The sequence below is a fragment of the Rhineura floridana genome, chromosome 8 (assembly GCF_030035675.1).
Source record: "Rhineura floridana isolate rRhiFlo1 chromosome 8, rRhiFlo1.hap2, whole genome shotgun sequence".
In the NCBI taxonomy this organism is placed as follows: domain Eukaryota; kingdom Metazoa; phylum Chordata; class Lepidosauria; order Squamata; family Rhineuridae; genus Rhineura; species Rhineura floridana.
In genome coordinates, this window is record NC_084487.1 from 85601331 (window position 1) to 85625509 (window position 24179).

At 41.4% G+C, this 24179-nt stretch overlaps 1 protein-coding gene across 21 annotated transcripts in view; it reads right to left on the minus strand.

Moving 5' to 3' along the window:
• Positions 1 to 24179, minus strand: part of IMMP2L (inner mitochondrial membrane peptidase subunit 2) — a 797369-nt gene that overhangs the window by 375786 nt on the left and 397404 nt on the right. Inside the window, exon 4 of one of the 21 annotated variants that reach the window (XM_061639998.1) lies at positions 19980 to 20360. The exons of the other annotated variants lie outside the window; for them this stretch is intronic. Within the exon in view, the coding sequence (XP_061495982.1) occupies positions 20342 to 20360 (19 nt within the window). The 3' untranslated portion in view covers positions 19980 to 20341. Of the gene's footprint in view, positions 1 to 19979; positions 20361 to 24179 lie in introns of those variants that run through there. 21 annotated transcript variants of the gene reach the window in all.

Below are 24179 nucleotides of genomic sequence, written 5' to 3' on the forward strand. Positions count from 1 at the left end.
ATGTTTCTTTAGTATCATGAGGGGCAGAATGTAAGAGCCCTCGTACCACCCTAAAAAGCTCCACTGGGCGGCAAAGAGATGATCTAATGGTGGCAGCACTTTTTTGCCGCCCTAACCGCTTTTACATACGCCTTAGTGGAGGCACTCACCAAAGAATGACTGCATCCATCAGGAGTTCGCCTCCACCTGCACTCTAGCCTCCTTCTCTCTTGCTTCATCACTCTCAGCTCCAGGGTATACCACGGTGCTGTTTGAGTTCTGCACCGAAGGGGGCGCGCGGGGGATGGATGGTGCATCACAATAGAAGATATAAGCATTTTCCTCCCAATGCTTTGACAAGGGATTTGCTCCTCATTTTGTCTCTTCTACTCAAAAGAACATCCTAATACATGCATTATTGTTGCCAGTGATGCTCAAAATGTTAATTGACCATTTTCTCACACAGCACATGCAATTAATTCGAATGATGGGATTCATTTTTCCACATCTACTTTGATGCTCCCATGGAACTCCTGCCCATAAGTAACTGGGCTAAGTTCAAGGTTCTGGTTTTGGTGTACAAAGCCCTATACAGCTTGGGACCAGGATACATGAAAGATAGTCTTACCCTTTATATGCCCAATCAATCACTGTGCTCTACAGGTGTGGGCCTCCTGCAGAAGCCATCTTATCAGGAGATCCATTCCGCACAACATGGGAAGCAGACCTTTAGTGTTGTGGCACCTACCCTTTCGAATCTCCTCTTAAATGTTAGACAGGCAGCATTTCTATTATCTTTTCTCCAGCTACTGAAGACCTTCCTCTTTCAACAAGCCTTTTAAGTAGAGACCTTATCCCAGTCTGTGTCTGTGTTGGAATTGTTTTTTAAGATGTTGTGAAATATGTTTTATTTTAATATGTTTTTAAAGACGTTTTGCTTTAATATGTTTTAAAGTGCTTTTGGTGTTTTTTTTTGCCACCCTGGGCTTCTTCTAGGAGGAAGGGTGGAATATCAAACAAACAAACAAACAATAAAATAAATAAATAAAATATTTATTTTCTGGACCCTTGCCCTTCTTGGCTTATTAAAGCTTGCCGAGGGGGTTTGACTGAGTGGATCCAGGGTGTGGTTAATGCATCATTGTGGGAGGAAGTGGTTCCAGCCGCCTTGAAAGAGGCGGTGATCCGACCACTCCTGAAAAAGTCTACCCTGGACCCATTGGTTTGTGACAACTACCGACCGGTTGCAAATATCCCCTTTTTACTGAAGTTGATTGAGAGGGTTGTGCTGCAGCAGTTGCAAGTACTCTTGGATGAAACAGATTATCTTGACCCATCCCAGTCTGGGTTCAGGCCTGGTTATGGGACTAAATCGGCCTTGGTTGCCCTGATGGATGATCTTTATCGGGAGAAGGACAGCGAGAGTGCGACCATGTTAATCTTACTTGATCTCTCAGTGGCTTTTGATACCATTGACCATGGTATTCTTCTGGGTCGACTTGGTGAGATGGGTATTGGAGGCACTGTTTTATAGCGGTTCCGATCCTATCTCCAGGGTCGCTCTCAGAGAATAGCATTGGGTAACTGTCTGTCGGCCTCCTGGCAGTTGTGCTGTGGGGTGCTGCAAGGTACCATCTTGTCCCCCATGCTGTTTAAGATCTATATGAAGCCCTTGGGAGCAGTCATCAGGAGATTTGGAGTGAGGTGTCAGCAGCATGCTGACAATGCCCAGCTCTATTTTTCCATAACATCTGAATCGGGAGAGGCTGTGCAAGCCCTGGATCGCTGCCTGGACTCAGTGGTGGGCTGGATGAGGGCCAATAAACTGAGCCCAAATCCTAGCAAGACAGGAGGCACTGTGGGTCGGTGGTTCCCAAGTTCGGATAATTGGTCAGTTGCCTGCTTTGGATGGGGTCGTACTCCCTCTGAAAGAGCAGATGCATAGTCTGGAGGTGCTCCTGTACCCATCTTTCTCGCTAGAGGCCCAGGTGACCTCCATGGCTAGGAGTGCCTTTTACCAGCTTCGGCTGGTAAGACAGCTGTGGCCCTTTCTGGACTGGAATAGCCTGACCACTGTTGTCCGCACACTGGTAACCTCCAGGCTGGATTGCTGTAATGCACTCTATGTGGGGCTGCCCTTCAGGTTGGTCCGGAAGCTGCAGCTGGTGCAAAATGTGGTGGCAAGACTACTCACTGGGGCAGAGTATTGCCAACACGTCACCCCACTGCTGAAAGAATTGCACTGGCTGCCCACTTGCTGCAGCGCCAAGTTCAAGGTTCTAGTTTTGGTGTACAAAGCCCTATACAGCTCGGGACCAGGATACCTGAAAGACCATATTACCCCTTATATACCCAGTTGATCACTGCGCTTTGTAGATGAGGGTCTCCTGCAGATACCATCTTATCAGGAGGCTCGTTCTGCACAATATAGGAAATGGACCTTTAGTGTGGTGGCACCTACCCTGTGGAATTCCCTCCCTTTGAATATTAGGCAGGCACCATCTCTGCTATCTTTTCGGTGCCTTTTGAAGACTTTCCTCTTTCAACAAGACTGTTAAGTTGAGACCTATCCCAGTCTGCGTCTGTGTTAGAATTGCTTGTTAATATGTGTTTTTTTAATATGTTTTTAACCCTTTTTAAAAAGATATTTTTAAAGGTTTTTTTAAAAAATGTTTTTAATGTTGTTTTGCTTTAATATATTTTAAACTCTGTTTTTATGATGTTTTAAAGTGTTTTTAGCATTTCTGTTTGCCGCCCTGGGCTCCTGCTGGGAGGAAGGGCAGGATATAATTCAAATAATAAGTAAGTAAGTAAATAAATAAAAATATAAGGGGCTATGATTCACTGTAATTGACAGAGCCCATCTACACATGCAAATATATTTATCTGTAGATGGGCTTTTATTCCTGCACAGAAATGCAAAAAGCCTTACAGGACCAGGAGCTGTATATATCTAAATATTCTATGTATGCATCATAGTTCAAGCATTCTGGATTGAAAGACAATATAGCAAATCATAATCCGATATAGCAAATCATAATCTGATTCAAATTAGCAACTGAACACAGCACAATTTATATCAATCAGGGAGTGCCTTTAATTAACAGATATAACAAAACTCAACCTTTACTAACCATCATGTTGCCAGACAAGTTCTCCCATTATTTTAGCACTTTGCAATGATTTTTAGATGCCACAGATTTTATCATGTAACCTTCCCATAGAATTGCACTGCGTGAAGAGTTCATGAATGATTGTTTGTTCTAGCCTAGAACCATTTAGTGTTTCTGTTCAAAACAACTACCATGTTTATAATGTTGTTGTGCTAGCTCCCTCTTTGGATAGAAATGAGCACTTTGTCATTTCCTTTTCTTGCTGGAAGCAGCAGAAAAGAAAAAAAAAAGGTAAGGGAGTGAAAAATAAAACATTGTTTCATCATGTTCCCATGGGAAGATTATTACTCTCTCATGAAACAACCGCGGCAATGAGCAAATTGCTTAATTTGTAGAGACAGGATAAATACTTTAAAGTGCAATCCTGAGAGGACCTGCAACTCTCCAGAGAAGAATACCAAGTCCTTCACTTCTAGGGCGCCATTTGGAAGCTAGCACAGGTCATCAGTACAATATTCAGCAATCCACCTAAGTCTATAGCAGACATCTTTGTTAACTGCACAGACAGGAAAAGGGGAATAGAATTCCCAGTGTAACCAAAAAAGAAAGCCCTGGGGGGGGAGTGGAACTGTTAGTTTTCTAATATATTTGGAAGCCAGAAAAACACCACCGAATCAAATGCTACGACCTTGATCTTATGTAACAGTAAGAGCTGGCTGATAACGGAACAGACTGCTTCAGGAGGTGGTGGACTCTCATTTGCAGAAGGTACTTAAGCAGAGGCTGGATGGCCGTATATTTGGGATGCTGCAGAGCATCCTGCACTGAGCAGAGGGTTAAACTAATGACCCCAGGGGTCCCTTTCAACTTGATCGTTCTATATTCCCATCTCATCTAAAGGCTAGGTAGGGCTCTGTGTTTGGTAAAAGAGAGTCAGCTGGGACTCCTGACTGCAACTGAAACTCTCTTTTTTCTTTTCTCTCCTCATCAGGTGCTATATAAAGCTGATGCCTAGCAAGGCCGTAAACCAAACTGCTCTTGTCCTGCTGCTCTTAGCTGAGGGCAAGCAGTCAGAGCATAAGATGAAGCGGACATTAACAGAGTGTCAATCCAAGCAGATGCATATGGAGATGGCAGAACCAGATGGCTCTAGTATGGTAGCCCCGCTTCTGGAATACTCACCTTCTGGAGGCATAGATGGTTGTGTTTGTTGGGAGTTCAATGGAAATTTAGTTTTATTCCTAGTTTTTGATCAGTATGGTTAGATGTACTTGAACCTTGAGTCTGTTTTGTTTTACAGTACTGATTTTGTGCATTTGTTATGATGTTGCTGGTATTTTACTGTTATCTAAGTTATATTTTGTGATTTGCAATGATATCTGCAGCTATTTAGATAATGACACAATGAGACAAGGGACATATAATATTGATCAGAAGATGCAACACTGGTTGAAAAGTTCATTTCGACAGCTTCATACCAGTAAAGCACAAAAAAATTGAGATAGATCTCTTCAGGTGTATGGTGTTATCACTCTTCCAAGAACATTTGCTTCGATAGACAGGACTGAAAATATTAAGCTGTTGAAATGGACTTTCCACCGGTGTTCTGCCTTCTGATCAATATTATATGTTCTTTGTCTCATTGTATCATCTAATTAGTTACAGTTATATATGTACAATACAGTACCAGTTTTATATTATAGGTCTTGTTATTGTTTTCTCTCTGTTGTAGCCCAGCAGGAGGGCCACAGGTTCCCCACTCCTGATCTAGGTTTGCAGATTCCACTGATACAATTTTCCAAAACTGGTACATATGTTATTTGGCATGGCTGAGCCTCCAAAGTATCATGGGGAAAAATCCTCATTTATGTGAGAGGCCAAGGCTGCTGTAACTATTATTCCATACCAGTTGAGCTTAGGAGTTTAGTCTTTTGTAGTGCTTTTTGTAGGGCTTTCAAAAGCATTATATTGACTTCCAAAATACAGTTTTTAAAGTTCAGTCTTGGCTTTGGTTCAATATAGGCATGGAGAGTATTAGAATAAGTACCTGCTAATTTTGAAACTCAAGTGTGATTTGGAAAGGCTCTCCAACATAACTTGAAGATAAGAAAAGAAGGAAGCACCTGCTAGCATGCTTAAGAAAGATGCTATACTTGCATTCAAGAAGCAGCTATATTCAAGTGTCAAAATTTACCACAGTGCTTTTGTGTGTGTGTTTTCTTGGCAAGTGCCCAAGTATAGTTATTCAGCTAATGACAGATCAAGTCATTCTAACATCACATGTGTTCATTCAACAAGATATTTCCTAATTTAAGATCAGACCCTCAGCAGGCTAAGAGAATGAGTGAAGACATCAGGGGAGACAGTGGCTTAATTTGCAAATGGGTCATTGAGATATCACTGGCAACTTTTTTTTTAATTTACTGGATTTTCAGTGGAAAGGGTAAATCCAGATGAAATGGGGATGAAGGAAAATACAGGGTAGCATTTTGATACCAACAACATTGTGTGGATGCTTCAAAAACCTTGCATATATGAGTAGCGCTGATAAACACCCATATGGAGCACCCCAGGAGCCATTTGTATGTTAAGTGGTGTTACAGATACTGCAAAGGCAAACACACAGCATATTTGCAAGTGATGCACAAAATCAAATGATTAGCTGATAGCTGACAGGAAGGAAAGTTCAAAGGGTTTCTTTGGAAACTGCACAATTAATTGTATTACCCTATAGCTAAAAATAATAAACTGAAATATTTTAATGCTGTGATCCTCATCCTGCCTGCTCTGGAGTAATCCTGCCATCATCAGTAATGCTGCTAAGACATATGGATTTTAAGATAACAGTCACCAAGCTTGTTGTTGAATGATTCACTTACTTCAGTTATGCTGTTTTAGTGTAATTAGTTTGACGATAATAGTTTAGATTTTATGAATCCGAACAGAAACCCTTTTCAGCATATCACTTCTTTTTCCTCAATACATCACTCAAACTCTTACATCATGTAGGTTTATATAGTGTTTCCTCTCTCACATAACAACCACAAATATGCAAAGTAGAGCTCTCTAATTTTCATCTAAACACTCTTTTACTCACAGTACTGTGTGTGGAAGGTGAGATATATCACACGATTAGTGTTGACAGCATGAAATGTCACATATTGGTGCAAGAGCCCACATGGAAAGTATAGCCAGTTTGTTGCACCAACAACACAGTAAATTGTTTAAGAACATTGGATTGGATCCAGACTAAGTTAGTTACACTTAGTTCCCACTAACTTGTCCCACTGATTTCAATGGGACCTAAAGTTCAAGTAGGTTACTACCCTGCACTCACTCACCTACAGGAAGCCCCACTGAATGTGATATGTACAGAACTGCACTGTAATATTTATTTATTAGATTTATAATCGACTCTTCCTCCCAGTAGGAACCTAGGGATGCAATCTGGATCACATTTATTAAAATTTCTGTTTATAGCACCAATGGGGAGGGGGAACCTTTTTTTTTTTAACCTTAACATTTGAATTGTCCTTTAGGCTACAATTCTATGCATACTTATTTGAAGAGCAACTTCCTCCAGAGTGGGACTTACTTCAGAGCAAACTAGCACAGCATCAAGCCATTAGTCTCAGATTACATCAGATAAGAATAATAGAGCTCTATATTTATTCTGTTCAGCTCAAAATGTCACTGAGACATTCAGACATCAGTGGAATTGAGATAAGCTTTTCCTAACATCAAGAGCACTTTCACAAGTGATGCCTGGGAAATCTTGCTCCAAAGACATGTTATCATTTATTTAATCATTAGATGTATTTGTATATCAACTTTCTGCCAGGGCACATAAGACAGTTTTAAAGTACTAAACAAACAAGAGTTACAAGTGATCACACACCAACTGATGGTTCCTTCAAGAGCTAATGCCACAAGTTCCTTGGGCTGACCAGGGCTGAGAGGTGACACTGGCCAACTGCCTTTTTTTCCATACCAAAACAAATAGCAGAAATCGGGGGAGGGTGTTTAGAATCTTTGACCTAGTTAAAATGTCTGACTTGTAATGTAGTGTGGCAATCAATGATAGCCCCTAGAAACAATTCATCATTATTTGATGGGCCTGGGTTATCCTGAGAACAAACGTAGTCTTAAAGATGTGCCATATCATTAACAAAGTGCAATATTTCCATGCCAAAACATATGGCAAAAATGGAGAGGCTGGCATGATTAAGAGCAGGGGAATGTTTACATTTGAATATGCATGATGGAGGTCCATGTAAAAGAGTAATCAGGAAACACCTGAAGAGATTTAATTGCCTCTTGTGTAAACACTTTGATGAGTATAATATCAGACAGGCACCAACGGGTGGCATTGGGGGATGAGGTTTCAGACCCTTGGCCTCTCAATTGTGGAGTGCCACAGGGTTCTATCCTCTCCCCCATGCTATTTAACATCTATGTAAAACCGCTGGGGGCCATCATCAGGAGATTTGGGCTGCAGTGTCACCAATATGCGGATGACACTCAGCTCTATCTCTCGTTTAAGTCCTCACCAGAGCTGGCTGTGGACACCATGTCCAAGTGCCTGGACTCCGTAAGTGAATGGATGGGAAGGAATAGGCTGAAACTGAACCCCGACAAGACTGAGGTGTTGCTCGTGGGGGACAAGAGAAGGTTGGGAGATATGGACCTGGTGTTTAATGGGGTAAAATTGCCCCTGAAAGACCAGGTCCGCAGCCTTGGGGTCATTCTTGACTCCCAGCTGTCCATGGAGGCTCAGGTTTCGGCAGTGAGCCAGGCGGCTTGGTATCAACTCCATCTGATACGGAGGCTGCAACCCTACCTTCCTGCCCATCTGCTCCCACGGGTGATACATGCTCTGGTCTCCTCCCGCTTAGACTACTGTAATGCGCTCTACGTGGGGTTACCCTTGAAAACGGTCCGGAAATTACAGCTGATACAGAATGCGGCAGCACTTTTGATTAAGAACAGCCATCGCCGTGATCATATCACTCCGGTGTTAGTAGATCTACACTGGTTACCAGTTGTCTACCGGGCCCAATTCAAGGTGTTGGTGCTGACCTTTAAAGCCCTATACGGTTTCGGCCCAGTTTATCTAAAGGAGCGCCTCCAGCATCACCAATTATGCCGCCCGACAAGATCAGCCACACAAGACCTTCTCTCGGTCCCACCAGTTAAAACAGCTAGGCTGGTGCGGACCAGAGAGAGGGCATTTTTGATTGTGGCCCCCACCCTCTGGAATTCCCTTCCTTTCGATCTTCGCCATGCCCCCTCCTGATAGGTTTCCGCCGGGCCTTGAAGACCTGGCTGTTCAGGCAGGCCTATGGGATTTCTGGGATGGGTTAGCTTTTAATACTGTTTAGTTTAATTATTGAATGTGGTTTTTTGGTTTTATATTGTATTTTATTGTGTCAGTGTACATCACCTAGAGTGACCATTAATTCGGCCAGATAGGCGACTCATAAATAAAATTTTATTATTATTATTATTATATAAGTACAGCTTCACAACATCAAGGTCTCCCTCTCAACTGCCCCTGGTGATATGTTCATGCGGAAATAGTAACATTTTATTTGTTTGGTTTATTTATTTATTTATTATTTAATTTGTATCACGCCCTTCCTCCCAGCAGGAGCCCAGGGCGGCAAACAAAGTGCTAAAAACACTTTAAAACATCATAAAAACAGATCTTAAAATACATTAAAACAAAACAGCGTTAAAAACATTTTTAAAAAAACTTTAAAAAAGATTAAAAACATTATTAAAAACATATTAAGCAATTCTAACACAGACGCAGACTGGGATAGGTCTCAACCTAAAAGGCTTGTTGAAAGAGGAAAGTCTTCAAAAGGCACCAAAATGATAGCAGAGATGATGCCTACCTAATATTCAAAGGGAGGGAATTCCACAGGGTAGATGCTGCCACACTAAAGGTCCATTTCCTATATTGTGCAGAACAAACCTCCTGATAAGATGGTATCAGCAGGAGGCCCTTACCTGCAGAGCGCAGTGATCGACTGGGTATATAAGGGGTAAGACAGTCTTTCAGGTATCCTGGTCCCGAGCTGTATAGGGCTTTGTACACCAAAACTAGAACCTTGAACTTGGCCCCGTAGCAAATGGACAGCCAGTGCAATTCTTTCAGCAGTGGGGTGACATGTTGGCGATACCCTGCTCCAGTGAGCAGTCTCGCCGCCACATTTTGCACCAGCTGCAGCTTCCGGACCAGCCTCAAGGGCAGCCCCACATAGAGCACATTACAGTAATCCAGCCTGGAGGTTACCAGTGCGTGAACAACAGTGGTCAGGCTATCCCGGTTCAGAAACGTCCGCAGCTGTCTCACCAGCCAAAGCTGGTAAAAGGCACTCCTAAAAGGCACTTGGTTAATAATGGGCTGCATTTCTGTCTAAATATAGCACCCACAGTGGTACACAAAACCATTAAACAGCACAAACATTACTGAAAATAACAATAAAATATTCATGATCTTCATTTAAACAGGCAATTAAAAATCAGCAGCACAACGTAAGAATACCTGTGATCTGGTTTCTGCATAGATGAATGTGCTGTATACTGCCATATTATATTGTAAAAATTGGTAGTATATATATATATATATATATATATATATAATTGAACTTCATCTGGTGGGTTGGGACACCAGAGTCACAGCATGAGCTAGGAACAACAGCACTACCACCATGCAAATATATGGTAGATATGTGTCCCCAAATGCATGCTTGGGTTAAAAGATGGGTCCCAGGTCTGAAAAGGTAGAAGACTACTGATTTAGCTGTAGCTATCCAGATAGGACTATTCAACAATACAATTCCTGTGACTGCAACACCTGAAAGATGAGATGCAACAATTGCAGAAACTTCCACCAGGAAATGGCAGCTGTATCCACAGAGGCCTCAAGTCACCTATTCCATTCTCCATCTGAATATGTTTGGAGGGACAATCAAGATGCATCACATGAAGGATGGATATGACTTTGCAAACTGGCCTGCCCTAAAAGAGCTGTTAACTACTATGGTTAGAACAAGTACAGAAACGTGGTAGAGAGAGAGAGAGATGAGACCATTTCGGGGTCTTGCAACTACTCTTGAAATCAGCACGTTATGCATCTTTGGACACTTTAATATCAAAGGCAAACACTGAATAGAGAATTTAATGCTATTTTTAGAGCAAAGTCTTTAACCAGGAGCTAGAAAAAACATATAAAAATCAGAAGCAAAACAAACAAGCATAAACATGCCTATCATTATTTAGGATCAAAAAGTGCTTAGAACACAAACACTTAAAGTATCCATATGCTTTCATCCTACTGTCTCTTATTTTATTTTAAAATCTGACTATGACCTCACCTTCATTCCAGCATCCATGTGTCTGAAATTTCAGTTAGATGTATCCCACAGCTTATGGCTTTCATTAAATATATATCAGTGGACTTGTGATTTGAGGTGAATGACTGTACTTGTGTCCTCACCACTATTAAGCTTGCAATTTCCCCAGTGTCTGATTCAAGTTCCACTGATTGGAAAAGATTCCTGAAAGAAATAAAGTACTCCCAAAAGACTAGCAAAGCATTAGCCCTATTCAAGTGTTCCTGCGTATATCAGGATAGCAACCTCGGCTCCCATTTTCCATGTTTCATATGCCTAAATCATGGATGAGGAATCCATGGCCCTCTGTCTTCCATCAGCCCCAGCCAGCACAGCCAGTGGTCAGGGATGATGGGAGCTGTCATCCAATAACAAAAGGAAGGCCACATGTTCCTCATCCCTGGCTTAAAGGGAGCTTCCGCACATACATTTGTATGTCTAGAAGGCTCTAGACACAGTTCATGTGGATGGAACCCTTCACATGTACAGATTATGTGTAGGGACTCTGTTCAGGCATTAAAATGAAAGCACAGAGATTGGAGGCAGAACTTGTTGCCTTCTATCTACATGCATTCAACTGACCACAGGATATTACGTAGAATAAGTAAGGTATTAGTGACAACATCAGAAACATGTTTAAAATATATAAACATTTTAAAATATGCTCAGTATATTTAAGCAATAAACAGTTGTTTGACATAATGAATTGTTACGCATGTAAACCACATGTCAAGTACCAACACAGAAAATTATACAGCCATGAGAGTGGCTGTATACTATAGCCAGCATGGATTTTTTACATTCCGTAATGTTAAATTAAAAATACCCCCATGCCATTCTGATGCTTCCCATAAGCTCATTTCAAAACAAATCCTTACAAAACTTACTCTGCAGAATTCCCTCCCTTTGAATATTAGGCAGGCGCCATCTCTGCTATCTTTTCAGTGCCTTTTTAACACTTTCCTCTTTCAACAAGTCTTTTAAGCTGAGACCTATCCCAGTCTGTGTCTGTGTTAGAATTGCTTGTTAATATGTGTTTTTTTAATAATATGTTTTAACCCTTTTTCGAAAGATGTTTTTAAAGCTTTTTAAAAATGTTTTTAATGTTGTTTTGTTTTAATGTATTTTAAGGTCTGTTTTTATGATGTATTAAAGTGTTTTTAGCGTTTCTGTTTGCTACCCTGGGCTCCTGCTGGGAGAAGGGCGGCATATAAATCAAATAATAAATAAATAAAATAAAATAAAACTTATAGTCCTGAACTCAGAAACGTTTGCTTAACAACCATCTCAATTTTTACGGCAATACAAAAGCAGTCTGAGAGAATAGAGAGTTCAAAGTCTAAAAAGAGAGAGAAAAACAGAGCCCTTTTGGACATTTTTCTGTCAGAGTTCTCATAATCTGTTGAAATTCATTAAAAATCAGACATGTTCACAGAGTACCTGTAATCCTATTACTGACCTTGCCCTATACTCTGACCTTCATTTTCTGCACTTTAAAAGTTAAAAAAAACGCCTGGCTGATTTTTAATTAATTTAATATATTTTGCATTGAACTGAATGATAACGTCGGGCATACTCAGTAAGAACCAACTGTCAGTGTTCTAAAAGCCAGAGTCACAGCTGCTTGGCTTGCCTAATCAGGGGGCCACACCCACACCAGACTTTGATTTCATGTGAGACAGTCATGACTTCCCTCAGAGAATCCTGGGAACTGTAGTTTGTGAAGGGTTCTGAAAGAAGACTCCTATTCCACTGACAGAGCTTCAGTGCCCAGACTGGTTTAACAGTCAGCCACTCTGATTGAAGGTTTGTAAGCGGAACAGGGCATCTCCTAGCAACTCTCAGCACCCTTCACTAACTACACTTGCCAGGATTCTTTGAAAGAAGCCATGATTCTCCAAAGTGAAATAAAGGCCTGGTGTGGATGTGGCTAGGGACAGCTTTGGTTTAAATTTGGGTGAGAGGCTACATGAGCCTGCTGCAGAATAAAAAGGTAGGGGAAACACTGAAAAAGAATGATACTGTTCACAATGTTTTCATTTTGGAAAGGAAAGGGGCTTCCCCTCTGCCCAGTGCCCACCCACCCAATCCCCTCCCCCTCCTCCTACCCTCCCTGCCCCTCCACAGAGTCAGTGTTGGACTACGACCTGGGAGAACAGGGTTCGAATCCCCACACAGCCATGAAGCTCACTGGGTGACCTTGGGCCAGTCACTGCCTCTCAGCCTCAGATGAAGGCAATGGTAAAACCACCTCTGAATACCGTTTACCATGAAAACCCTATTCATAGGGTTGCCATAAGATGGGATCGACTTGAAGGCAGTCCATTTCCATTTTCAAACATGATGGCACAGAAATAAATCCCATTGAACTTAAAAAGTATGCAAATGATCAAACCTACCCTCCCTTCTCCTCCCTCCTATCACCTCTCTCTTGCCCCTTTCCTTCCCCTTCCTTTGCCCCTCCCTACCCATCCCCTCCCCCTCCTCCCCCTCCCCTTTATCATCCCCATGGTCAGTTTTACCTATCTTAAGCATGATTGCACGGAAGTAAATACCATTGAACTCTATAAGCATGCAAAAGATCAAATGTGCCCTCCCCTCCCCCCTTCCTTTGCCCCCTCCAATCTGTTCCTTTCCCTTCTCCTCCTCCTCTCCCATGGTCAGTTTTACCTATCCTAACTATGATTGTATAGGAGTAAATCCCATTGAACTCAATAAGCATGAAAATTAGCAGACCTGCCTTTCCCTCCTTCCCCTCTCCTCCTTCCTCCTCCCCTTCCTTCTTCCTCCTCCCCTGCCACTCCAGCCCTCCCTCCCCCCCAGTCAGATTTACTTATCCTAAGCATGACTGCATGGGAGTAAATCGCACTCTCAATAAACATGCAAATGTCCAAACCTCTCCTCCTCCCCTCCCTTTCCTGCCTGCTCCCCTCCCCCTCCTCCCTCTGCCCTTCCTCCCCTCCCTCTTCCTCCTCCTCCCCCCTCTCCATCCCCTGTGGGCAGTTTCATCTATCCTAAGCATAATTGCAGGTGAGTAAATCCCACTGAACTCAATAAACATGCAAATGATCAATCCATTCTCAGCAAACTTGCACAAGATCCCATTTCTTACCTCCCGGATTAAAAAGCAGATAAATTCACTAATAGGCAAAAAACCTTGTGGTTTAAGAATGTACCTATAGCCCACAGAAATTTATATCAAACTTTAAAAAGCAGGGAAATTGGGCACCTATAGTGAATGCACCAGGGGTGCTGGAGACCTGACCTCCTCTCTGAGATATTGGACTGCCCTACAAATTTGTCAAAATGCAAACACCATTTGGGTTGGTCTTTCACAGTCCAATCCACTTCCTGTGGAGCTTGGAAGAATTTGGTAACATGTGCCTCTGAGCATATGGGGAGTGGTGGCAACACCTGCAAAGAATAGAAAGAAGACATGTGCTGTGCTGATCTTGTTTTAGCAGGGAGGAAGCAACATTATTAAGACAGTTGATATAGTCCAGATGGTCACTTTAAATATGTCTGATTTCCTTTGCAATTTTAATGAAGTTTCCTATAGTAAATCATTTTCTTTTGTTTCTATTTCTGTGAATATGTGAAGTACAGCAAAACTTTGAAAAAATTACACTAAAAAAACTCCAAAAATAATTATGGAATAATGGCACTGACTATTCTGCAGAATAGTCTCCAGTGAACATCAGGAGTGTTTTAATCTGCGCAAGATAAAACAGTGGGAGGTGAAATATATTCTAGCAAAATTCTAGCTGTGCTCTATGTTTTTAATTGACCATTCCCACCTTGCCTTAAATGAAGTGGTTTAAACATAGCAGGCTGAAAACATTCATCCTCTTTTTTCCAACTGCTAGAGTCATTGCTGAAGTAGCCACATATTGCAGTCAGTCTGATTTTACATCAAACTGCACCTTCACATTCAACTGTTAACGCACCCAAAACAGAAATAGAACATAACCTCCAATTTGAAACAAAAAAGGTTGTCTTCACCATCACATGACATTGACCAATAAAAAGGCTTTGAAATTAATAAAAATAAATTTGACACAGATTTCTAGGATGAAAAATGAGAGAAATAAAATTTTCTAGATTAGATTCTCTGTAGAAACAATAGTAATACAGGAAAGAAGCAAAGTTAAGAGAACACCAACAAACATACAAAAATATAATTCTCCATCTTTGGAGATGGTAGGTGTTGCCACCACTCCCCATATGCTCAGAGGCACATGTTACCAAATTCTTCCAAGCTCCACAGGAAGTGGATTGGACTGTGAAAGACCAACCCAAATGGTGTTTGCATTTTGACCAATTTGTAGGGCAGTCCAATATCTCAGAGAGGAGGTCAGGTCTCCTGCTCCCCTGGTGCATTCACTATAGGTGCCCAATTTCCCTGCTTTTTAAAGTTTGATAGAAATATCTGTGGGCTATAGGTATGTTCTTAACCTGCAAGGTTTTTTGCTTATTAGTGGTTATATAACCATGGAGAAGATATCAGGCCTACAGCTTATAAAACATCATTATCTAGGCTCATTCTGAAAACCTAGATTTTAACAAGATAAGCATTCAGTATAAAACTGTCATGCTGCCCAGCTGTATGCCGATTTCTTTTTTTATATAAAGTCTGAATAGATATATATTGCAAATGGATTGTAATGTTTTAGCAAGAGTTGCATGTCCAACAATAAGTGGATTTCCATTTTCTGCATTTTTGTTTTTCAAATAATGTTTTAATCTCAGCTTCTATACATGAAACAAAACTCTCTAGAAAAGCTTGTATAAGACCAAAAAAAAGAGATGTTTGTAAAATACCAGCAATAACAAATGGAAATAAGGAGTGTTGGGAAGGCACATTAGAATTGGGGGATCTCAAGATGTAATTGAGGCCAAAAGCAGAAGCTATTCATTTCACAACAATGCTTTCAACAGCTTTAAAACCCACTCCAGATGCATTAGTTGGACATCATTTTCTGTTCCAGTAGGAATATGATGAAATCAAGGCAGCCTGATAGTAAATGAATCCTACAGTAATATTTTGTGAAGAAGGGTCATTTTAATTTCAGGGTCTTTTATTACACAGCAAGGTAACTGACTGAAGTGTGAAATAACATTTACAGCATAAACAAATGCTGATTTCTTCTCTCCAGTGCCATAAGAAACAATTCAGGTATTTTCTTCTCTCAGACTTAAGAATTATTTAAATTATTCAGATTTGTGTTTGAGTATATAAATAAATACATCAGTGTATATGCAAAATGGGAATGGACTGCCTTCAAGCTGATCCTGACTTATGGTGATCCTATGAATAGGGTTTTCATAAGCAATTCGATAGTTAAATGCTTTTTCCTGTGCTTTGTTTTGCTGCTTCTATCACCACAGACACTGCTGTATAATATCTCTGCCAATGGGATGGCACATGCAAACGTAGCACAGGGTTTTGTATCCCCTCCCAAAATGAACTCTACATAGAGGGGCTGCCAGTGACTGGAGGGGGGCAGAAACTTTTCTTCTGTAAACTTCTTTTAAGTTAGCTTATCTTAGGTTCATCTTTACCAGCCAAAGGCTCTGTGTCTGGAATATTTTTCCCCAGAAGAGCCCACTGGAACCAACCATCTCCAAAGGTGTGTATAGGCTGGCTAAATGTAGCTGATAGAACTTCTGCTGCAATTGTAAGGTTCCCTTTTCATTGCCTTTCAACTGTTATTTGGCTCTACAAGTGTATACTCTCTCGCTATGAACCTACCCGTTCACTTCGTTCAGAATCTAAGGCCCTCCTCCGGGTACCAGCTCATCGGGAAGCCCAGAGGGTGGTTACTAGATCTAGGGCCTTTTCTGTGGTGGCCCCTGAGTTGTGGAACAGCCTCCCCGAAGAGGTACGCCTGGCGCCTACACTTCTATCTTTCCGGCGCCAGGTAAAGACCTTTTTATGCTCCCAGGCATTTTAATCTTTTAATTTTCTTAATCTTTCTACTTTTAACATGTATCCTTCTTAATTTGTGTTGTATTTCGTTTTTGTTGTGCTTTCTGTTGTTTGTTTGTACATGTTTTTGTGATTTTTTACTATGATATATTGTATTTTATCTTGTTTGTTCACCGCCCTGAGAGCTATTCTGCTAAGGGCGGTATATAAATTGAAATAATAAATAAAATAAATAATATACTCAAGTCAGACAGAACAGTTTAGAACAGAGGTAGTCAACGTGGCGTCCTGCCCAGAGCCAAAGGATTCAGATTGAGGTGAAGTGATGTCTTTCTCTCTTTTTATTAAAGTTATAGTTACATCCAAAGCAGTGCACTTCATTCACCTGTCTAATCTGACTCACTACTTTTCCTAACTAACCTAACTAAGCAGTCTCTAAAGCATTTGGGGAAAGTTGACTCGGCACTTGTGCCTCAGAAGGCACCAACTTAAGTAGGGAAGGTGTTTGCTCTGCCTGAGTTTCACCTTTTGAAAGTCTCTCTTCTTGTGCCTCCTCACGCAAGAAGGGAAGGTGTCTCAGATGGCACATAGGGCAGGGGGGCTTCGCTAGGTGACAGTGCGGGCTCTGGAAGCTGAACGCTGATTGGCTGGAAGCATTTGAAGTGTCCTACGTGGCCGTGGATGGCGCGATCAGGGAGTTGCTTCCCAACTGCTCCGGCATTGGACACGCAGGAGGAACAGGATCTGTGGAAGTGCTGGGCATGGGAGTTTGGTGTCTGCCAGAACACTCCCTGCTACTCTCCTTTCCTCCTGCTTCCAAAGGAACCTCGTAGTCATCTGACTCCACTCCCTGATCTAGCTCCCCCTCATTCTGGGGCACAACATGTGGTGCTATCCAGATGTTGTTGGACTACAACTCCCATCATCCCTGCTGGCTGGGGGTGGGTCTGATGGGACGTGGAGTCCAACAACATCTAGAGGACACCAGTTTTAGAATCTCCTATACTGGGAAAGGATATAAGCATGTTCATCCTTATTTTCTATGGAAGTGCAGAACCTAGAGTTCTTTACAAGCACATGGTGCTATAGATAAGGGGAAAAAAACACTTTCAGAACTTATCATCCTAGTTGTCACAAATAGCAAATCAAATCATAGATTTGTTTCATGTTTCCACTTTAGACTGTAAGTGGGAGTATGGCTGAATGTTCATCCATTACATACCTACCCCATCGTTTCACACAGAAAACTAGAGGTCAAGGAGAAGAATTCTGGCTTACTACTTTGTAAGAACTAGCCACTAGACAACATAATTAGTGATAGGAAAGCTCCTCTCTGGTGCTTACTCTGTATAACTATTTTCCTCCATGAATTCTGGAAGAATACTAGGAAAAATGTCCTCTCTTTTCTTTCACTGTGAATTTTCCAATCATCTGTGCAAACTCCCCACCATCCCTCTTTACCATCTCTTTCTGAAACAACCAGACACTGAACTTGATTAGAAAGATTCCAGGAATCAACTTTCTTTCCCCTAAAGATTCCAAATTTGGGGGCTTTCCCAATGTTTTTATGTCACCCAATAACAGTGTCCTCTGGTAGGGTTACAACAATAAAACATTAAGAACAGTAAACATCAGCCAACAACCAACAACAAAATTCAGCAGCAGCTAGTAAAAAGTATGATACACATAATCACAAAAAATACACAGCAGATCAGTGGATTAAGCACACAGAGATCTAAAAGACCTGAGAAAATGAAAGGTTCTTCATCTAGTCCCTAAAAGAAATCAAAGAAGATGCCAGGCAAGCCTCTCTAAGCAGAGCATTCCCTAATCAGAGTGCCATCACCACCAAGCAGCACTTCTGACTTCCAACTCAAGACAGCCTTTTCAAAAGGATACCATGACCAATAATACCGAAATGAAAAGCAGTAGTAATACTGTAAAGAAAGGAATGCTGTAGTACTCTTGGATCAAAAGTATGGCTACACAGGGAAAATCAGCATCAATTATCAACACGGATGATTAGTTCACACATGTATGCTTCTCACTTGATTCCTCAGCACTTGATTCCCAAGCCACTATTTGAGTTCCAAGGTCAGAAGAGAGGAAATAATGCAACGATAGAGACGTCACAGCAAGGTATTATTATATCAGTTTCAGGCAACCATCTACACTATGATGGAAATAATAATGGCCACTTGTAGGGCTTTTGTAAGGATTACTGTGATAATGTATATCACATTTGAAATGCATTATATAAATGCTGATTGCCGTCATCTTATGGTTATCTAGAGGTACTGGTAGGCAATACCTTGACGATAAAGGATATATTCTCTCCATATTTTAAAACATTGGAATATATGAAGTACAGCATCCCATACACTTTCATAGTATCTGACCGATTATTCTTTGTGGCTGTTCAGCAAAAACAATTTTGAGCACAGTAAGGCAAAAATCGCACATATCCTATACAAATTAAATTCTGTCATATCCAAGTGACTGGCTGTAGCCGCCACATACATATATTTGTTTTGATGGATTTGTAGACACAATCACATCTTTAGAATTCATAACAGAAATGCAGTTTTTTTGCGCACAAGAGAGAATGCAGAGTTTTGCATGAATGATTTACAAGTGGATGTTTTAAAAGCAAAGATCCATAGAAACGCATTTGAAATGCATTAACCTGTATTGAATGGATGCATATAAAACACTTTCTGGTAAAATCAGTGTATGTTACTAAAGTGCTGGTATGTTGGTCGTACCAATTTCACTTGAACAGTGTTCCCTTTAAATAATCATAAGAACATAAGAAGAGCCTGCTGGATCAGACCAGTGGCCCATCTAGTCCAGCATCCTGTTCTCACAGTGGCCAACCAGGTGCCTGGGGGAAGCCCGCAAGCAGGACCCGAGTGCAAGAACACTCTCCCCTCCTGAGGCTTCCGGCAACTGGTTTTCAGAAGCATGCTGCCTCTGACTAGGGTGGCACAGCACAGCCATCATGGCTAGTAGCCATTGATAGCCCTGTCCTCCATGAATTTGTTTAATCTTCTTTTAAAGCCATCCAAGCTGGCGGCCATTACTGCATCTTGTGGGAGCAAATTCCATAGTTTAACTATCAGACAGGAAATGATTTTTTCTTCTGAGCTCTGGATTTCTCCTGCAACAGAAACAAATACAATTTTGGGCAGCAATTAGATATGTTCTTATCTGCTGCTTTATTTACTTACCAAGACAAACAGTCATCTTTACGTGTTCTATAATAGTAAATGTACAAGGGGTGGGGTAGGGATGTGTGTGCTAGATTCATCTGCTACTGTTTTGAATGCCCTCCATAAGTTGAAGAGTGATCTTCTGAAGTAGGAAGTCTCCTGTATTCATAAAGGCTCCCCATGAAGTTTAGAACGAAGGTGTTTTTGTTTTGCTTTGCTTGTTTAAAATCCCTTTTTATAAAAAGATGAGGGTCTTTCAAGAAGAGTTTGCAATACGGCATTAGGAACGTGTCAAACTTCCATTGGTTAGTTTAAGATACTTGCATGAGCAGATGCTGTTTGGATCCCAGCTCAGGTTTGTGGTATTTACACTTACACACCCAGCTTTTGTGCAAAATGTTAACTTTGAACAACTGATATGAAATATGAAATGATTTGAAGAAGAATGTAAGCAAAACAGAGGAGGCCACACATGCCATGCATGTACATTTTATAATAAAAGTTTCTTTCCATTTTGTTTCAAAAGTATCCATTCATATCCTTTTCATAAAACAGTCAATTAAGGGTTGTATTCTCTAAGAGAACACTGTGAAATACTCTTTATGGATTGTTAGGTGTGACCTGTGTCCAAATCAATTGAGTTAGCAGTTATGTACTGTAGGGCAGTTGAGTTGCATTGTCCCTGTTGTCATGCTGTCTTCCAACTTAATTCGCCTCTTTGCTCCTGTATTATAAAAGACGGCACAGTTAGGAGTCTCCCAGACTAGAAAATAATAAAAGGAAAAGATTGAATTGAGTTATCAGACCAAATAAAGTAAAGCAGTCTACCATGAAAGCGGCAGATAATTAAGAGGATGGTCTGTGGAGGTAGAAAGGTAGTTGCCAGTTATTCACAAATAAAACAAACCTCACTCTTTTCTGAAATTATAAGAGGGGGGGAAACCAGCAAACCAGGTAATATTATTCAAAGGAAATTTCCATAGCTATGATGGAATTTCATAAAACATTGAATGGTCTATTTCACAGAGATGAAACGTATGAACTTAAAGCTAAGGAGAGGTAGCTTTACTGGTCAACCTCACGAAAGAATTTTATCCTGCTTTCTGTGAGGTACCCTCTGTGTGTTCTAACTTGAAGATTTTCACCAAGGTACCTTGTCCCAGTGTGGCTTAGTGGTTAGAGTGTTGGACTATGACCTGGGAGACCAGGGTTCAAATCCCTCCACAGCCATGAAGCTCCCTGGGTGACCTTGGGCCAGTCACTGCCTCTCAGTCTCAGAGGGAGGCAATGGTAAACCACCTCTGAATACCAATTACCATGAAAACCCTATTCATAGGGTCGCCATAAGTCGGAATCGACTTGAAGGCAGTCCATTTCCATTTCACCTTGTCCCTATGGAAAACTTTCATTCAGGAGCAGTTTATACATTACACCAACTGTGCAGAAGGCACAGGAAATGCTCTGCAAAGCAGCATCTCCACTAGGGAGGCTTTGTAGCTAGCTTCCACCAGAAATGATGGTGCTGATATGGAAGCATTCTACATAATTTGGTGGATTCATGCCAAATAACTATCTCCATGCATTACACAGACATATACCCACACATGCACCTGTTTTTTCTCAACAGATTCTTTATGGAATTGGTGAGAAGCTGCTGCCTGCCTGTTTGTGTGTCTGAGGGGAAGAATTGTGTCCCCCTATGGCTCCAGGGTTTGCTTTTGCTCCTCCCATCCCAGGTAACACTATACAAGGCTGCACATCCTGTGGCTCTTCACCTCTATATTAGAGCCTGTGGCGTCACTTCAGCTTTACCAGATGGGGACCTTCCTGATCTACCCTGTCTGCACAAAAGACTGCTAATTAGAGACAACCACTGAATTGATATAATCTCCCTACAGAGCCAGGAAACAGTCTGCATACCATCTGGTTGGGTGTGCCTGCTTGTTAAGCCCTATTTACCTAGAGCCTGGGATGAAGACAGGCAGTGAGTGGGACAATGAGTAAAGGATGTTAGACTTTGTTTCCAGCTGTATTGTTTCCAGCTGTATCTGTCTGCTGATTTGCTGCTCCCCTGAGTGACCTTCCTATCTAGCCGTCTTTACCTTGACACTGGGCTGAAGGTGAGAGCTGAGGGGTAGAGGTGAGGGCTTTTAGCTTTGGCTCTTAGCTGTGGCTTTTGATGTGGCTCCTTTAATTTTACCACTCTGAAGAAATGGTCTTTCTCCATTTCATCCTTCTGCCAGATCGGACACTAAGGCAACCAGTTTGAGTTTGCTTCTATTTTATATTGAAGTTTATCTGGCTTGCTTTCAACTTCTATTTCTGATTTTGATTCCTGGCTGGCTTTCTTTCTTTCAGACAATATTCTGACTCTAATTCTGGATGGTTTTAATATTCATGTGGATGATGTCTGGATTCTGCTGCTTTACACTTTCTTTATCTTCCTCTTTCGATCTCAAGCTCTGGTCTGATTCATCTACATGGTCATTAACTTGAACTCGTGTTTACTAAGAATTGTTCTGTTTCCGGTTTTTCTGTTACTGAATTCCCTCTGTCATATCATCATTTAGTCTCTTTTGTGGTGGCTTATAACTAACCTTCTTTGCATTCTGTTTCTCATTTCTCTTGGGACCTGCATTCAGTTAATATTGAGGCTTTTCCTCAAGCGATGGCCTCTTCTCTTTTCTCTGTTATCTCTGCAGATTCCTTTGACTCAGCTGTTTCTTCATTTAATTCTACTTTACCTGCATCTCTTGATAATTTTGCTCCATTGTCAACAAGTATGTTCACCCTACTTGACCCAAGACTGGCTCACTCCATGTATTTGCTATCTTTGTTCTTGTGCCTGGGCAGTTGAAAGCCTTTGGAGGAGGACCAGGGAGTGGGTGGCTTATATTCATTACAGATTCATCCTTTCTTCTTTTTCCTCCGCCATTTCTTTGGCTAAACAGCGGTACTATACATAATTAATTTGTGCTAATACTAGGCATCCTCAGTGTCTTTTCCCTATATTTAACTCTCTCTTCTCAGTGGTGGCCCCCGAATTGTGGAATAGTCTCCCCGAGGAGGTACACCTGGCGCCGACACTATTATCTTTTCGGCGCCAGGTTAAAACCTTTCTCTTCTCTGAGCATTTTTAAGTTATTTATGTAAATGTTGTAATTTTTATTTTAGATGGTGTACTTTTATATTTGTTATATTGATCTTGTAATTTTATTATTGTATATGTTTCTATGTTTGCCGCCCAGAGAGCTGTTTGCTAGTCGGGCGGGATATAAGCTGAATAAAATAAATAAATAAATAAAATTAAAGCCTGCTCCTCCATCTCTTCCGCCTTCATTCTCCCAACAACTTTGCCACCTTTTTTAATACCAAAATTGAAACTATCTGCTCCAATCTTGCTGCTGCTGACCCTCTTCCGTTACCAGCTCTTCAAATGTCTGTTTCCTTTTTTACTTTTGCTACCTTTTCCCCGGTTTTGCTGGATGAACTGTCCAGATTGCGGTTGTCTTCAAATTCCTCTATCTGTTCTCTTGATCCTGTTCCTTCCCGCCTTTTAATCACTGTTGTTCCTGCTCTCCTCCCTTCTCTTTCACCTTATCAGTCTGTCCCTTCTGACTTGCTCCCTTCTGCGTGTAACGATGCTACTGTTTCTTCTAGTCTCAAAAAACCTTCCCTTGATTCATCTTCACTCTGTAATTACTACTGTTTCTTTGCTGCCCTTTGTTTTGAAAGTCTTGAATGTACTATTTATTCATGTTTTTTATTATTTATTTATTGCATTTATATACCGCCCCATAGCCGAAGCTTTCTGGGCGGTTTACAGCAATTAAAAACATTAAAAACAAATATACAAATTTAAAAACACATTTTTTAAAAAACAATTTAAAAACACATGCTAAAATGCCTGGGAGAAGAGGAAAGTCTTGACCTGGTGCCAAAAAGATAACAGTGTTGGTGCCAGGCGCACCTCGTCAGCAAGATCATTCCATAATTTGGGGGCCACCACTGAGAAGGCCTTCTCACTTGTTGCCAGACTCCCAGCTTCCCTCAGAGTAGGCACCCGGAGGAGGGCCTTGGATATTGAGCGTAGTGTATGGGTGGGTTTGTATCAGGAGAGGCGTTCCATCAGGTATCGTGGTCCCAAGCCATGTAAGGCTTTATAGGTTAAAACCAGCACCTTGAATAGAGCTCGGAAACATACAGGCAGCCAATGCAGAATCGGTTTTATATGTTCGAACCGTATGGTCCCTGTTACCCATCTGGCCGCTGCATTTCACACAAGCTGCAGTTTCCAAACCATCTTCAAAGGCAGCCCCACGTAGAGTGCATTGCAGTAATCTAATTTGGAGGTTACCAGAGCATGGACAACTGAAGCCAGGTTATCCCTGTCCAGATAGGGACGTAGCTGGGCCACCAACCGAAGTTGGTAGAAGGCACTCTGTGTCACCGAGGCTACCTGAGCCTCAAGTGACAGAGATGGGAGAAACCCCAAGCTACATTGCCTTGACTTCCTCTCCTCTCCTCTCAACTAAACCGCAGT